Genomic DNA, 17,945 nt, shown 5'->3' on the forward strand with positions numbered 1-17,945 from the left:
TTACAGGAGTTGCTGATGATAAAAAAAAAGGAGCACCAGAATAAAAAAATCATCAAAATCAAACAATTTAAAGGTAATAAACCCTCATGGGCCCCTATCACTTAAAATTTTTCCTTCTTCAATTTCAAGTATTTAGCTGGTCATATTTTTCTAAGATAACACTAAGCTCAAGATAAAGTACCAGCTTCTACTAGACAAGCTGTAAAAGCAATGAAATTATTATAGCTTTATAGTGTGATCTTCCCAGAAGTATTAAGTGCAAACTATGTAATTACTGCCCCTTCACTCCAAGATCAATCATCTATGGATGGAAAATGATCATTTAAATAAAACAATGTATAGAAATTAGAACACTTTAATATAAACACTTCCAGAATATAGAGTGATTTTTGTATCAGCACTTTGAGAACTTTTTTTAAAAGTATATATCTTCTAAGTTTGTTATAGACTATTTAATTTTTCACTTTCAGAACTAGAAAATACAAAAATACACTGCAAATTAGATTTAACAAAGAAAAAAATCAGTGTAAATTGTTTCATACATTTTCTTTTGAGAAAACTAAGAAACATAAACAAACACATCGATAATAAAATACCACCAACACTAACACAAACCCCAAAAGGAATGGATTCAGCAATGCCTTGTTTCCCATAGGGCTGACCATGCTTAGTTTCCAAGAACAAATAGGATCAGGTGAGTTCAGGGTGGTATGGCTGTACACTGCAACTCTTGATAATTCTCTCATTAAAAAATAAATTATCTCTCATGGGTAAAAAAATCTACTATCACAGCAATCTGATGGACAAAGTAGAGATAACCCCATTTAGTGAAATTACATTTTATGTAAGATACATTTAATAATCTTTCTTTCTTTCTTTTTTCTTCTTTTTTTAAAAAAATTGAGGAAGAGTAATTTGAGGAAAAGGCATAGTGAATACTTTCAGTTCACTTGGCTTTTATAGAGATTACATTAACTGTCCATGTGAAAAATCAAATAATTATTTAATAAAATCAAACTTTTCAACCCATTAAGGGAATAAAACTAGGAAGTTTGAAATTAGAGGATAGAATCATCCTAAAGCATTGACTCTTCTGACTTCTTTTATAAGTTTCCTTTTCTCTTATGTTCTTCTTGTGTTCTTATGTTCTTGTTTCTCAGAGGTTAGGTTTGGGTTTTCTTGGTTGTTTTTTCAGTTAAATTTCAAGTTTTACAAAAAGAAAGAAAAGGAAAGAAAGAAAGAAAGAAAGAAAGAAAGAAAGAAAGAAAGAAAGAAAGAAAGAAAGAAAAGAGAAAAGCAGTTTCCCTTAACTGACAATGGCTGTATCTACCTCTCCTTTTCATCTGATGCTCTTGTGTTTATCTAATTTCATCTTCTTGATGTTTTCTTCAGTTCATCCTTGAGGAAACACCAACTAAAAGTTTAAAATCCAAAAGCAGATTCATCCCGAAATACTGACTTTTCTGTTTTTCTTTCATAGGTTTGATTTTCTCTGCTGTTCTTCTTTCTAAAAGACTGACTTAGGCTTTTCGTGTGTTTCTTCTTTCAATTCATTTTTAATTTTTGCACACAAAACAATGAAGCTTTCCTGCACCAACAATGACCACATCAAACCCTCCTTTTCTTCATTGGATTCTCCTGTCTTTATCTAAACCCATACTATTTTCTTCAAATCATCCTTTGGTAAACTAAAAGTTTAAAATCCAAGAATTGACTCATCCCAAAGCATTTCCTCTTCTGTCCTTTCTTCAACAGATTTTCTTTTCTCTTTCCTGTGCTTACGTTCTTCTTTTTCAGAGGATATATCACGGCTTTTTTTCTTTTTTCGATGCTTAAGTTTTCCTGAACTGACCCTGACTTTATCCTCTTCTCGTTTACTTTGTTGGATACTCTTGTCTTTGCCTAAATCCATATCCTCATAACTCTTTTTCTTTTTATGCTTGGACTGCTCCTTCTCTTGCCTTTCTTCACCTTCCTCAAGGTGTCGTCTTTTCTTCTGGTGTCGCCGTTTATGAGCTGCTTGATCGTCACTGGTGTTGTTTTCTGAGGAAAGGTGCTTATAAATTTCACATTCTGCACTGTATGGGCCAGAGTTATTTTCTTGCTGACTAAGGCTCAGAGGTACTGGTTTTTCTGAGAAATAGTCTCTGGGAAGTTGACAGTACTTTACAGAGTCTAGTCTCTGTTTGCTGTCATAAGCTGGTAAGCAATGAGGTAACTGGTTTTCTACTGTTTGTGAACTATTGTATGGTCCTGTATAGGTCTGGAAAGTCTCAAATGGGAGTCTTTGCTCAAACATTCTGTATCTTGTTCTGCTATCAACCATTTCTCTGTGTCTATGAGTTTCCACAGAGCTATCAACTATCTTTCTGAAACAAGTCTTTGGCTCTAATCCTCTGGCTTTCTGCACTTTGATGTAATCATCAAGTTCATCTTGGAAAGAGTCATATGTTCTCTTTGAATGAGCTGGTAACCAATGAGGTAACTGGCCGTCCACCGGTGAACTACTGTATGATTGGTGGTAGGTATGGGAAGTCTCAAAAGAAAATCTTTGCTCACACATTCTTTGTCTGGGTCCAGAATCAACCATTTCTCTATACCCTCGGTTCACAGAGTTTTCTCTCATCTTTCTAAAACAAGTGTTTGGATCTAGTCCTCTGGCTTTTTGCACTTTGATGTAATCTTCAAGTTCATCTTTGAAAGAGTCATGTGTCTTCTTTGAATGAGCTGGTAAGCAACGTGGTAACTGGTTTTCCACTGCTTGTGAATTATTGTATGGTCCTGGGTATGTCTGGAAAGTCTCAAATGGAAGTCTTTCTTCATACATTTTAGGTCTGGATCTGGAATCAACCATTTCTCTGTACCCAAGGCTTTCCAAATAATTCTCTTCCATCTTTCTGAAACAAGTCCTATACTCTAGTTCTCTCGTTTTCTGAATTTTGATATAATCTGCACATTCAACTTGGTAAGAATCTTGTGTATTTGAATTCTTTACTAGATTGATAACAAGGGATTCTCTGCAAAAAGGACAGAAAGTTCTTGTTACAAGAATATTTTATTCTGAATATTTTCTTTGCTCTCAAAATAAAAAAAAAATCCAAATAAAATTTTAAAATCAACCTCAGGATAAAAGCTATAAAGAATTACTTTTCATGGTAAAAAGATTCAGTGGGAATGATCAGATATCTCCCAGGCATCTCACAATTTTTGTTTTTAAGAAAACTTTCTCTGGCTGGGATTAAAGGGAGGAGCATATATATCAGATGCTCATGTACTAAAAACCTTAAGACATGTTTGGATGTGTGAGTAAGGACCATTAATATTTAATGCTCTAATAAATGGTCTGATCTGAATGTTAGAATGATGTGTTTTGATTAATCAGTTCCTTTTATAGATCTACAAATGTGGCAAGTATTCTAGAACCCTGAATTTCTTCTTAACATGTCTAAATGTAGGTTAATTTTGGCAAGTCAGACAATTTAGGTCCTAAATATTCATCTATAATAAAGTAACAGAAATGTTATATTTGATTTTTAAAAAATAAGCCAATTATATAACAATTAAATGTCCCTCTGTTGTATTACCTAAATTACCCACTCCTCAATTGCACATTCAATTATTATCTCCTTAAAATAACTGTTAACTAAGCATTTATTGAGCTCCACCTATGTCCAAGTCAGGTACCTTACATATGTTATTATATTTCATTTTTAACAATCTTATATAAGAGTTCTTCACAATTATACACTTTATAAAAGATGGATCTGGTATTCTGATCCAGGTCTGTCTAACAGTAAAACTTTTGTTCTTAACCACTACACCTCACTGAATGCTAACTGGATCATTGAAACCGTGGAACTAAGCCAAGCTTCTAGAAATGCTTTGAATTTGTATGGTTAGCCTGAGAATGATTCCTTAGCATCTCTCTAAAAAATATAATGTTCTCTGGTCAGGAGGGATACAAAAGAGCCAGCTCTTCCAGCACACTATCATGACACAAGAACACCCTTGGGAACACTAGTGTACAATGTTACTAATACTGTTAACCATATCCAGTTCAACTCATAAGGAAATGAATGCCCAGAGAAGTTTTGTAAAATATGTGTTTGGTGTCAGGAACATTTTATCAAAAAAACCACTTACTTAATTTGATGTTCACTCCCTTGCATGTGGGACCGGAACATATCTAAAGATGTAAAGGTTATACTACAAATATGGCAAATGTAGGTTCTCATATTAAATGCTGAAAAAAATAGAAAGTTCAAGTTAAGAAGGTTAGTATGAATACACTTAGAATCATTTGATATTAGGACTGGAGAAGAATTTATTAGAGATGATCTACTTGAAATTTCCCAATTAGGACTGGGCCCAGAATGGCAAAATGACTTAGTCAAAGTCACAGAGCCATTTAGTAGTAGTGAGCCTTTGTGCCCATGTCTCTTAATTTAATCCCCAGAATTCTTTGCACTATACCACACTGTTTCTGTAGCCTTGATTTATTCCCTAAAAATCTGGTATCTGCTTGCTTACTGTTGCTACATGATGGTAGCAGGCACCTCAAATTTAGTGTGCTTGCACAACTTTTGACTCTTTGTCCCTTGACAAACCTCTTTTTGTTTGCCACTAATTCTTTCCACCCAACCAAAGTCTGAAATGTCCCAAAAGATTAAAGACAAACAAAAGCAAATTTTTACACTCTTACCTGAAATCACTGTAGTGCATTAGCTACCAAAAGTAATTTCCACATATTTTAGAAAGGAGAGAGGTTCAGTGAGCCCCACTCACAGGATAAAAGCTGAAAGCAAAATTCTAAAACAAAACTGCTAGTTACCATTTTAAAAGAGTCAAAAACTATAAAATAGGAAATGTCCAACTACCTTAATAGTTTGCTTCTTGGATAGAAGTGGGGTAATAAATTATTTTCATTGTCTTACTCTCACCATCCTTCTACTTCATCTTTGGTCAGAAGAAACAAATTAATAAATTTCCTAAGTCAAATATAAAAACAATCCCACACTAGGAAATGAGGCAATAAATTGGTGCTGTAGAGATATTATGGACATCTAAGGTCACCCTCTTTTATATCAAACAATAAGCTAATCATGGAAAGGAAGCTAAATTAATCATTATGAAGTATATCTGTTTTGTCTGAGTGAAGATTATTCACAGAAATAAAAGACTACGGTCAAATGGAAAGAAAGATGCTGACTTTGAAGACATGAGACTCTGTTAACTATTAAGATATACTCTTAGTGTGATACCAGAAGAGCTAAGCAGGTCACGTAAAAATTTGAATGAATGATTCCCCAAATTTGTCCTCCTATCCCTGTATTCTCATTTCATGCTCACCATATCACTCCCTGTTTATAATTTTTCCCATATTTTTTGATACCAAGAAAAGTACAATCTAGATGACAAACATAAAAACTGGGCATTGGGGTCATATAAATATATGTGTGTGTGTGTGTGTGTGTGTATATATATATATATATATATATATACACACACACACATATATATATCCTGGGGTTTTATATATATATATATATAATATAATATATATAATATATATATATATACTATATAATATATATATACTATATATATATATATATATCCTTATGGTATATATATCCTCCTACCATAAATCAATAGCAGAATGACAATATATCAACTTAAACTATAATGTTTACTAAACTTCTCTGATAAGAATCACCTGGGGTATCATCCTGCAGAACATGATTCACTCTTTTAGGGGCAGGGACAGGGAATTTGTTTTTTAATGAATATCATTAGTTATTATTATCTGATATTTAGGGGCAGGGACAGGGAATTTGTTTTTTAATGAATATCATTAGTTACTATTATCTGATATTTCATGAGAAATATACCAAGGGAATATTTTCCTGTTCCTTGGTTAATTTCAGCCCCTTTCAAGTTTGTGATTAGTGGCTCCCTGATTTGATAATGATCAACTGAAGATTCTGGACTTCCTGAAAAACATGGGACTAAAATGAATCTTTACAAAAACCTTTTATAGGAAATTACTACTATCCTTATTTTAAGATTCAGATTTATATGGCCAATACTATGCATTTTTTAAGGCACCCAAGGTATGCAAGGAATCCTGGCTTCCTCTAGATAAGTGGTCCTCAATGCTGGCTATATTAAAATTGTTTAGGGGAAATATTCATGTTACAGCTCCACGTAAGATCAATTAAATCAGACTCTTTAGGGGTAGAACATGGCTTCCTTACTTTGTGAAAGCTTTTCAGATATTTGTACTTTCAGCTATTGTTGAGCACCTTCCCTAGACTGAGCCAATGATCTTTATTGTGATTAAAAACTCAGATTATATATCAGAGCATTTGTGCACTTATTTAGTGCTTATAATTATAAAATACACTGTATGTAGTTTTATCTTTAATTCCTCCTTTGTTTCTCCACAATTACGACAGAGTCTAATGGAGACAACATAGGACTTCAGAAGAGCTGCCAATCATATATCCAGAGGCAGTTCTAGTACTGTGGTGTGATTACTATTACTTTAGCCCTTGGCTTTTCCACAGAATGATGTTCTTTTCTTGTTCTCATCTGTAGACATCTCATAAAATACTGTATAAAAACTGTGTAAACAGGGCTGGGATTGTGGCTCAGCAGTAGAGCACTCACCTAGCATGTGCAAGGCCCTGAATTGGATCCTCAGCACTACATAAAATAAATAAATAAAATAAAGGCATTGTGCCCATCTACAACTAAAAAATAAATGTTAAAAAAATATGTAAACACTTTCTTTGAAGACAGGAAACCTATTCATTTATCTAAAGATCAGAACTCCTGGTCTAATCCTATAATAAAACTTCATTATTTCTTGCACTCTCCATTATCTTAGAAACTGCTCCTTCGCCCCATTCAGATTTGCTGTACTTGCCCCTGCTAGGATCCTTTGTTTCTGAGTTTATCCAGAAACTGAGGCTTCTTTGCATCTTGTAATTTTCAGAATCTTTGACAACCCAGCACTTGGATGTCCAATCTTCTCCTAATCACAGCCCTATCTCAGAACTCCTTGAACAAAGGTCTTTATTTTTAAAACATGAATTGGGTAGGGTATGTCTTTATAATCTAACATTGTAGTTTCCAATTTGGCTTCATGTTGGAACCATTCAATGAATTTTAAAAAACAAAACAAAACACAATGTGTAGGATCCAGCATGGTAATTTAATTGACCAGTGGAATGATATGAGCATTGGGATATCTAAAAGCCCCTCAAATAATTCTAATGTGTAGTCAAGGATGAGAACCTCTGGTCTAATGTATTAAATCGGGGGCAACAATTGAAAGTTACATGAAAGTAAAAAAAAATAAAAAGCAGCTTAATTTGGAACTTATGAAGAAAAAGAGAAAATATCCAAATTACTTGTCTTAGAATTATGATAGAAAACAAAACTTTTTTAAAAAATTAATATTTAAACCTATTCTGTGATGAGATATACGTACACACACATACATACACATATCTATATATACACAGAGGTATCTATTCTATCTCTCTCTACACACACACTCATACACACATGCACACGCACACTTACACATTATTTCACTTCACCTTTGTTCAATCCTATGATGTTACATTATTTTTACTTTTTACCCAACAAATTTGAGGTGCAAATTCGCAAGTGGCTTCAAACACATGTCTAAATCTATATTTATCCCTCTACATGATATTGCCTAAAATAAGCAATTACCAAATATAAATTGAGAAAAACTCATTAGCATATAAAGCACTAAGAAGTATATTGCAGAATAAAATATAACCCCTTGTCTCAAGGAGAGTGAGTCAGTTGTGGGGTTATAATTGATGCAATTGTCAATGAATAGTAGACTATAAGAGGAAAAAGTATAATAGCAAGAGCTATAGCAGTAAGAGAAGTTGTGATGGATCACAGAGTACAGGAAGGATTTGAATTGTAAGGAAAGCTTACCAGGGGATGAAACAACATCAAATATGGAAGAGACAGAAATGAGCATGATGTGTGGAATTTGAACAATCTGTTCAACAAAATGTGAGTATCTATGTGGCACCAAGCATCATGCTACATGTTAGAAGTACGAAATGAATTAAACAGCCAGGTTTCCTACAAGACCAATAATGCGAGAAACAGATAAATGAACAAAGGATTTCAATCTCAGATGGTAAAAGTATGTTTGAGAGGTATGGGAGCACAGTGAGGCATAGGCACTTAGCACAGTATAAGGATCTAAAGATACTTCTCAAAAGAGAAATATGGTCAACAAATGTATGAAAAATGTTCAACATCTCTAGCAATTAGAGAAATTCAAATTAAAACTACAGAGATTTCATCTCACTCCAGTCATGATGGCAATTGTCAAGAAAGACAATTAAAAATAAATGTTGGTGAGGAGGTGGGGAAAAGGGTACATTCATACATTGCTAGTGGGACTACAATTTTGTGTAACCATTCTGAAAAGCAGTATAAACATTCCTCAAAAAAAAAAAAAAAAAGGAATGGAACCACCATTTGACCAACCTATCCCACTCCTCAGTACATATCCAAAGGATTTAAAATCAGCATATTACAATGATGCAGCCACATCAATGTTTATAGCTTAATTCAAATAGGTAAGCTATGGAGCCAACCTAGGTACCCTTAAACAGATGAATGGATAAAGAAAGTGTGGTATATATACACAATGAAATATTTATTACTCAGCCATCGAGAAGAATGTTTTTATTACATTTGCTATTAAATGGATGGATCTGGAGACTATCATTCTGAATGAAATAAGTCAGTCCCATAAAGCCAAAGGTTGAATGTTTTCTCTGATATGTGGAAGCTAACCCACAATAAGGTAGAGGGAGAAGAGAAATTCAGTAGATTAGACAAAGGGGAATGAAGAGAAGAAAAGGAAAAGGAAAGGCAGTGGAATGAATCTGACATAATTTTCCTATCTGAAGATATGAATACACCACAGTAAATCACACCATAATGTATATACACAAGAATGACAGCCTAATTAGAATAAGATATATTCCATGCTTATATAATTATATCAAATGGATTTTACTATCATGTATAACTAAAAAGAACCAATAAAAATTTTCAGATGAAAAGATCTTTTAAATTTTCAATTGTATTAATTTCTAGTTTTATTGCATAGTGGTCAGTTTTGTCTGTTTTATTTTTGCTTTCTGGAATTTACAGACTATATTTACAGCATATATGAGAATCTAGCTATTCTCTCAAGCCAGGTGTGAGATTTGCAAAACATATAGCACAGTAGTACTCTGTTCACTAAATTTTTGTTTTGGAAAATGTAGTTTTTTTCCTTAAAATGTTATTTATGTTAATATGCCATGGGCTTATTTTGTTATTTTAGAGAAAATAATAATTATTAAAAAATAAGAATTTCAGTTTTAATTTCCCAAACAGTGAATACCAATGGAAGTGATCTACACAAGTAGACACTCTTTGTAGTTCTTTATAATTTTTGAGTTATAAGAGGGTAGGTCCTGAGGCAAAAATTTTGAGAATTGATACCTTGTAGAATTGTTTTACTTTGTTATCCATTCTAAAAATCTTTTTCTTCTAATAACTGAATTAAACTCCTTACTCTTATTGAGAATCCAAAAAATAACAATAAAATTTGTGGGAAAACTTGCAAAAAATGGGTTACCAGGAAAGACAATGACTTACCTAAACTTGGAAGGATGAAAAATAGTTAACTTGATGGAAAGAGTTTCTAAGAGCCTTATGAGATACAGGAAATAGAAAAAAAAAACACTGATAGGTTTTTAGGAATTTTTTTTAAATTGGAATTGTTGTAGAGTAAAATACCAGGGGACAAGTTGAGCAAGGCATAAGGGGTCAGATCAAAGACAGACCTAAAACTTTTTTTCTGTATGTTAAGAAAACTTGAAGTGTTTTAAGTAGTAAATGACATGTTTGTTCAACTATGTGTTTTTGAAGAATGTCTCTTTTGGCTACAATATAGAATATAATTTTAAGAGGAGCAAGCCTCAGGGCTGGGATTATGGCTCAGAGGTAGAGTGCTCGCCTAGCATGTACAAGGCACTGGGTTTGATCCTCAGCACCATATAAATATAAAATAAAGACATTGTGTCCACCTATAACTAAAAAATAAATATTTTAAAAAAGAGGAGCAAGCCTATATGTAAGGAGACCACATACATGAAGTGAATACAATTAACAGGGCAAGAGAAAATGAAGACATGGACTAAAAGGTTCTAAGTAGAAGTAGAGAGAAACAGGCAAGTTGGTGAAATATTTAGTATCAAAACTGGTAAAACTTAGTGACTAGGTGAAGTGAGGGGTAAGGGAGAGAGAGGAATCTAGAGGAGTGTAAAATAATTCCCAGAATCCTACTTTGGTAATTGAGTGGGTGATGATCCCACTAACTGAAACTGGAACTTCAGAAGGAAGAGTTGTTTTACAGAGTAGAAGCATAAGTAATAATGAGTATAAGTTTGAATACTTAAGGGTATATGGAATATTCTTGAAACATTCATGTAAAGTTATCCAATAGGCAGTTATAGATAAGAGTCTGAACAGACAGAAGAAAGTCCAGAGAGATTTTGGAGATGTCAGGACATGGGGATAGTTAAAATAATCAGAATGGGTGAAATCTCCTTAAGATAATGTATAGGTGTGCATAGGAATAGCAACATAATGATAAAAACCCTGGAGAATGTCACTCTTTAAACCAAGATAGTAGAGAAGGAGGAGCCTATGCAAAGTACAAAATGTAAAGGATGGGGTTATAATGATGAACAGAGAAAACAATGTTTTAGGAAGCTAAGTAAAGATGTCCACTGCATTTAGAAATTTGGAGGTCACTATGACTCAGTGAGGAGTAGTTTCACTGGAGTGATATGATAGAGTGGTAGCATGAAGGCTGGGTGAATATGGACCAACAATGGCAATGAATTGAGGAGTGAGTGAATAACAAATTAAGACAGTAAGGGTAGAATAAGTTTTTAAAAAACAGAAACTTGGCTACCGAGGAGACAAGGAGAGTGCTGTAGTTAAAAGGGAACTCAGGGTTATAAGAGAAGTATCTACAGGGGGTGCTTAGGGTTAGAGGAGGAAGAGGATCTGGGAAGGGCAAGATACTTAGTAATCCACATCTGATGGAAAATTCCTTGTTGATGAAATTAAGAAAGAAGCTTGTCTAAGAAGTGTGATGAGGGGGGGCGTAGAGCAAGGGAAGAGAGTCTTGGAGAGTGATACAGTTTTAAAATGATTGTTAAGGGTCATGGCATTTGCAGATAAATGGATGGAATTAGAGAAGATAATGCTAAATGAAGTTAGCCAACCCCCTCCGAAAAAAAAACAAATGCCGAAATGTTTTCTTTGATATAAGGGGGCTGATTCATAGTGGGATAGGGAGTGGGAGCATGGGAGGAACAGAGGAACTCAACAGGGCAGAGAGGTTGGAGGGGAAGGGAGGGAGCATGGGATTATTAATGATGGTGAAATGTGAGGATCATTATTATCCAAAGTATATGTATGAAGACATGAATTGGCTTGAGTATACTATGTATACAACCAGAGATATGAAAAATTGAGCTCTCTCTATATAATAAGAATGTAAAGAACGGGGTTATATTATTTTTTATTTATATATAGCAGCATTCCGCTGTTATATATAAATAAAAAATAATTAAAAATGATTGCTAAGGAGAAAAGTGAAGGAAAAGAAAAAAGTTAAGTAGGACTAAAGACCCAAAGTGGTTAGATACCCAGACTCTGAAGAGGTACTCAATCTCTAAATTCATATAGTTTTCTCAGCATTACTCAGTAGCCTGTATGCTGAAATAGAAAAAGTGGAAAACATAATTTATCCAGGCTTAATATTTCATTACTAGAATGTAAGAGGTACAAATAAGCCATTCCAAAAGGTTCTTACAGCATTAAGGTGCAATATGATGGTAGAGGAAATACAATAAAGGACTACAGAAAGGAGAACCAGTTCTAATATTTTATAATACTTGAGGATGGACAGGATGTAAGTATCAAAGATGCCCTCAAAGATTCAAGTATAGATGGCTAATAAATAATGGTCCTACTGGCAAAGACATAAATCTTGGGAAATTCAAGTTAGAGAATTTTAGAGAATATTATTGATTCACTTTTAGATATGTTGAGTTGCATGTGAAGGCAAGACATTAAGTGCAATAATAGAGCTAGAAATTAGTAAGATAAACAAAACAAATACAATAAATAAAAATACATACATACTTTAGTTCCATATCGTTATGGTAGCCATTCCTGGGCTAATAAGGCCTGGGCTGGATAAAGGACATAAAGAAAGCAGTGAGAATGATGAAGGAAAAAAAAAACGAGAAAAGAGATTAGATATGGAAGAAACACATATAAGCAACAGCAGATGGAGAGGAAGGTTGAAACATAAAGGAGAAATTGGTAAAGAGTGAAAGAGTTAAGGTGGCATATGTCAAATTGTTTTTTTCTTACTGTCTGCTTATTTGTAATATGGGATTCTACTGCCACAGTTCTTTGAAATCCTCATTAGTTAATTTAATTTCTCTAGCAATTTTTAAATTCTCAAATGTTTACTGCTCTTCAGGCAATAGGCAAGAAAGGACAAATCTATTCTTTGAGTTCTAGCTTCAGAAACTAGTGTAAAATGACTTCAATGACTGGATTAAATTAAATTGATGTTCATTCCCCTCCCTCCTCATCATATGAAAATTTCACCAAAATTCTTTATCTCTCATGATAATAACCTTGAAACTTCAGAGTACTAAAATGATTTCCCCTTTAATAGTGACAAAAGTGCAAACACTACTCATAGTTGATTCAATTAAAATTTACTCTATGCCACTAAACTATAAGCCACTTATCTCAGATACTTTCAGCTCAGAGATAGGAAAAATATCTTCACAACAGGAAGTCTGTCATTTCTCTAAACATCTTTTACCTTCAGAAGCCCTATCACTTCTATTTCTACACTTGCTTAAATCAACATTTAAAGGCATAAATACCCAGGAGTGATGGTGCACATCTGTAATCCCAGCAGCTCAGGATGATGAGGCAGGAGGATCACATCCTGCCAGTCTCAGCAACTTAGTGAGGCCCTAAGAAACTTAGTGAGACCCTGTCTTATAATAAAAATAAAAAGGACTGGGGATGTGGCTAAGTGTTTAAGCACCCCTGGGTTCAATCCTTGGTACCAAAATAATAAAAAAGAAATAAAATAAGATCATAGATAAAATCACATCTGTATGGAACTTTGGGGGATATGTTGAATCACTTTAAGTAGGATAAAATAGTACAAACATGGAGTAAGCACTTGATAAATATTAATTAACAGTTCACTGATTTATATATTATACCAATCTCTATTGAGGTAGGACTAATTTTTGTGCCAGTTTTTATTTCTAGTACTGGAATTATAGAAGAGTTAAATAACGCCCCTTCCTTCAAAGATCTCACATTGTAATGGGAGATAAAAACACATGGGGAGATACTTGGAAATGCAAGTTAAGAAAGCATAGAAAATTAGCCTTGAAGGAAGTAAAATGGCTTCCAGGTAGCAGCTGCATTTTAAACAATGAATAGGAGTTAGCCAGAGGAGGGTTATGGGAATTATTTCAGGCAATATGACAGCATGAACAAAAGTATAGAGACAAGAAACAAGACAATGGTTTCTGGAAACCACAAATGGTTCACAGGAAATGACCTGCATAGATTATGGCAGGGAGCAGAAAAGAGTGAGCCTGGAGAAGATAGGCAAGAATAAGAAGGTGCATAGCTATGAAGCTTAGTATTTATTCTTAGAAGATGGTGAGACAATGGAGGATTTTTTAAGAAGGGGAACAACAAGAAAATATCTGCATTTTAACTAAAACACTTCAGTGGTTTAATTGAGGGTATGTTTGGGCAGAAAAAAAACTGGAGAGAGGGGGAGTAGTTAGGAGGTTATGGAAGGATAATGCTTTTCAAAATTTACTGGGTGCAAATCACCTAGGGATCTTGTTAAAATGCAGATTCTGACTAAGTAGGTCTGCAGTGGGGCCTAAGATTATGTTTTCTAATAAGCTTCCAGGTGATACCAATGGTGTTGATCAACAACCCACAATCTGAGTAGTACAACTTTAGGAAAGATGTTAGGGACCTAAGAATTTAGGGGAAGAATATGGCTGGAGATAAAGACATAAAATAGTGACAGCTTGGTGCCTGATTAGATATAGAAAGTGAAAAAAGTAGCATTGGGGAGTTCACAGGTTTCTACTTTGGATGAATACATTTTAAATGGCTTTGAGGTATCCAGGTAAAACAGCAGCTGCCATTTGAATATGTATGTCTAAAGTTTGACAGTAAGATCATAAGCCTACAGATGAGAGATGAAACCAGAGGAATAGATTTGAATCGTGTTTTCTAGAGTAAGGTCAAGAATGGAATTATGGGAATACATCTAGGAAATGAACAACCACAAAGAAAGAGCCCATATAGAGAACAGGTAAGAAACAGAAACACATTAGAAGAACCAGAGCATAAGGAATTACATATGACAAAGAATAGAGCTTCAAGAAGATAGGAGTAATGAGCATTTCCACATGAAATAGCAAAGTTTAGTAAAGAAAGAATTGAAAAATAACAGCAAGTTGAGGAAAAAAAATGGATGGAAGAGAAAGTATGAAAGGGGAATAAAATATACTAGTAATGAGAAGGTGCCTGTGGGGGAAAATGAAAAAAAAAAAAAAAACATGGTTAGAAGAGCAAGTGGATCACTCCAGTCAGGATCAGTCTATATTGTGCCTGAACTCTTGCCAGACTTTCTTAGTTCCAAGTCCTTCATTCATCATCTCTCCTTCCCACTTGTGTTAAGTGAAATCACAGAAGTCTATGAAGATCTTATAAACCATAATGCTTCACACTTCTAGTTATCAAAAATATGTAGACAAATGACATATATATATACAAATAACATATATATATATATATATATATATATATATATATATATATATCTATCCTCATGCAATAAAGTGTTATTAACCCAACTAGTTTACATACTTGGTCCTTCAGGGAAAACGACATATTCTCATTTGTATTCCAAAGAATGGCCAGCCTAGCACACAAGAGACACTTAAGCCATATTTAGTGAATGAACAGTACCATCACAATACAAATTTAAAGTACTTTTTATGAACCTAAGATAGCATACAACCATGTGAATACCTATATTTACTTCTGAATTAATAAGGGTCACCTAAACCATTCTGTGTTTCATTTTCTAGAATACAAACAGATCAAAGTAGATGGACTTCAAAGTCCTTACTTATCTAAAATTCCATGATTCCATGAATACCCTCAGTCCCTCACTCAATAAGAATAAAATGTTATATAAATAAACTAGTATGTTTTATGAAACATGAACTTCCCATGAAAGAGTTTGGGGATAATGTTCCTGTCTATCATTTCCATTTGATTTTACTGGAAGAGGTTTCTCTCTTATCTTGTCTACAAATGTCTTCCTAGTTTCATTTCTTTTGTGTTTTTTTCCCAACATAATGTTGTTGGGCCATTATTGGACTATTAAAGGAAGCAGGGCAGATTATTCAAATCCAAAGCACTGCTGGAAGAGGAAGGCATAGTCTTGTCTTTAGTCCCACCTGGAGGAGGCTTGGCAGCAAAAGGCTTCAGGAAAGTTGACTCTGTGTAAGTACGAACAGGCACACCTGCTGAAATAGTTATAATGAAAGGAGATCAGTATGTGTTCATATATTTGAGCTGCATTCATAAAGTATTACAGACATTTAGAATTCTTTAAAAACCCAGCATCTTTGGACTTTTTCAGCACAGGGATGCTGGATAGAAGAACTGAAGTCAAAAAGAATTTCCTTCTGTGAGAATGGAAATTTGAACACTCATTTATCACCAGGTTTTGCCAATAAAGACATGGGAGGGAAGGAATTTTCCACATCAGGCATTGCCTAAATTTTATTGGTTCATTTGAGGAACCAATAAAAGTACGACAATTGTCTTAGTGTAAAACAAATGATACCAACCTCTAAGTTGATGTCTTTCTTAAGTAACATAGCAAATGCACCTATTCTGCCTAGGCTAAATTTTAACTTTTTCTTTTCCTTTTTTTAAAAAAATTTCTCAGTTGTTGATAATCTTTATTTTATTTATTTATACATGGTGCTGAGAATCAAACCCAGTGTCTCACATATACCAGGCAAGTGCGCTACCACTGAGCCACAGTCCCAGCCCCTGCCTAGATTTATAATGTTTGCATCAGAATAAAATTGATGCAGTTAAGACCATGAAACTATACCTGTTTCTACAATTCCAGTTATTTCATTGCTATTTCACTTTCTCTCCTCAAGGCCAAAACAATGGATATTGGTGTCCGAAGATATGGTTGTTATAAAATACTTTCTCTTTTAAGGCACACTAATTCTGTCCTTCATTAGATTGGCAGTCAGAAAAAAATACAACAATTAAAGAGACTAGAATAACTTTAAAAACAAATTCTGGTTTCATTTGTTAAGAAAATAGTAAGTTTTAATACTGCTTCTTGTAGCATTGACTTTGCTGGGTGATGCCTATAAGATGACTTAGGAATTAATGTAGATGAATTTTCCATGCCAGGTATACCTTAGAACTACAAGGTTGAAGCTACTTAGAATGTAAAAAAATATTTATTTCAGAGGATTAATCATCATCTTTTTTGTTTTGCACTCAAGTTTTTCAAAATAGAAGTTGGGTTTCCCAGAGTGTGCTCTGCCTTTTTAGATAATTTTGGGTCATATCTCTCTTCACTGGTAGCCCAACATCACCAGAAGAAGGGAGAAAATAATATTTTATAATTTTCTGTATCTTTTGAATTTAACATAACAAAATTACTCAGCAACTACTGATTGATAATGCTAGTGGTACTTTTTCTTTATATTCATAGGAAGAAATAAATGGAAAGCCAGGGTAAAAGGAAAGTCAATAACTTTTTTTTTTGCCTGCAGTTATAGCCAGGAAAGGCTGCATCTGTGATTATATTATGGTGAAGACATTGTTCTAAACACACATTTAAGACATCATTTTGGCAAGTACTACAGCAATAAAGAAGATGCCAAGGGGCAGAAATAAGAAAGTGTTAAAGAGCTTATGACTTGATTATAAACTGATAGAGCTCTAGCTACTTGTTAATATTTACAGCAGTATAGCAAGTCACTTGCTTTATTTGGATTTAGCAAACTGAAAGTGAGATGTCATAACACCTTTTAAATTCAGCTAGCAATTATAATCTCCATTGACAAGGACACAGAAAGAGATTAACTGAGTAGAAGAAAAATAATTAAGCTGTTAAACTGAAGTGAAAGTCTGCCTGATAAAAAATGGATGGCAGGTTTGAGGGAAAAGATGTCTAGATCTTTTATTAAAGAAAAAGAGGTGAGTAGGGGCTGGGGATGTGGCTCAAGCGGTAGCACGCTCGCCTGGCATGCGTGCAGCCCAGGTTTGATCCTCAGCACCACATACAAAGATGTTGTTTCCGCCAAAAACTAAAAAAAAATATTAAAAATTCTCTCCTCTCTCTCTCTCTCTCTCTCAAAAACAAAAAGAGGTGAGTAGAACCTTACCCATCTCTGGTTGAAATCCTGATGGAGATACATGATAATGTTCCTCCGTTAGTTGCTTCAGTTTTTTAGCATGGACCTTCCCCACATAATGAGATTGAGCAACAATTGGAGAGCTAAAAATCATGTTGCAGAGATCACAAAATTTGTTTCTGTCCACTACTCCACTCCTATGCACCTGAAATAAGCACAAGCATGTTAGAATGATTCAATAGCTCAAAGTTCAGAATTATTTTTTTAAATATTTTTAGCTGTAAATGGACCAAATATCTTTATTTTTTAAATGTGGTTCTGAGA

The 17,945-nt window shown here is 34.0% G+C and overlaps 1 protein-coding gene across 1 annotated transcript in view; it reads right to left on the reverse strand.

Moving 5' to 3' along the window:
• Positions 1-550: 550 nt before the first annotated feature.
• Positions 551-17,945, reverse strand: part of Zmat1 (zinc finger matrin-type 1) — a 46,865-nt gene continuing 29,470 nt past the window's right edge. Inside the window, exons 4-7 of the mRNA XM_077793889.1 lie at positions 17,652-17,826; positions 15,684-15,752; positions 4,144-4,243; positions 551-3,017 (exon numbers count right to left, since the gene is read on the reverse strand). Coding sequence (XP_077650015.1) covers positions 1,697-3,017; positions 4,144-4,243; positions 15,684-15,752; positions 17,652-17,826 — 1,665 coding nt within the window. The 3' untranslated portion in view covers positions 551-1,696. The remainder of the gene's footprint in view (positions 3,018-4,143; positions 4,244-15,683; positions 15,753-17,651; positions 17,827-17,945) is intronic.

This window comes from Urocitellus parryii, chromosome X, assembly GCF_045843805.1.
Source record: "Urocitellus parryii isolate mUroPar1 chromosome X, mUroPar1.hap1, whole genome shotgun sequence".
Lineage (NCBI taxonomy): Eukaryota > Metazoa > Chordata > Mammalia > Rodentia > Sciuridae > Urocitellus > Urocitellus parryii.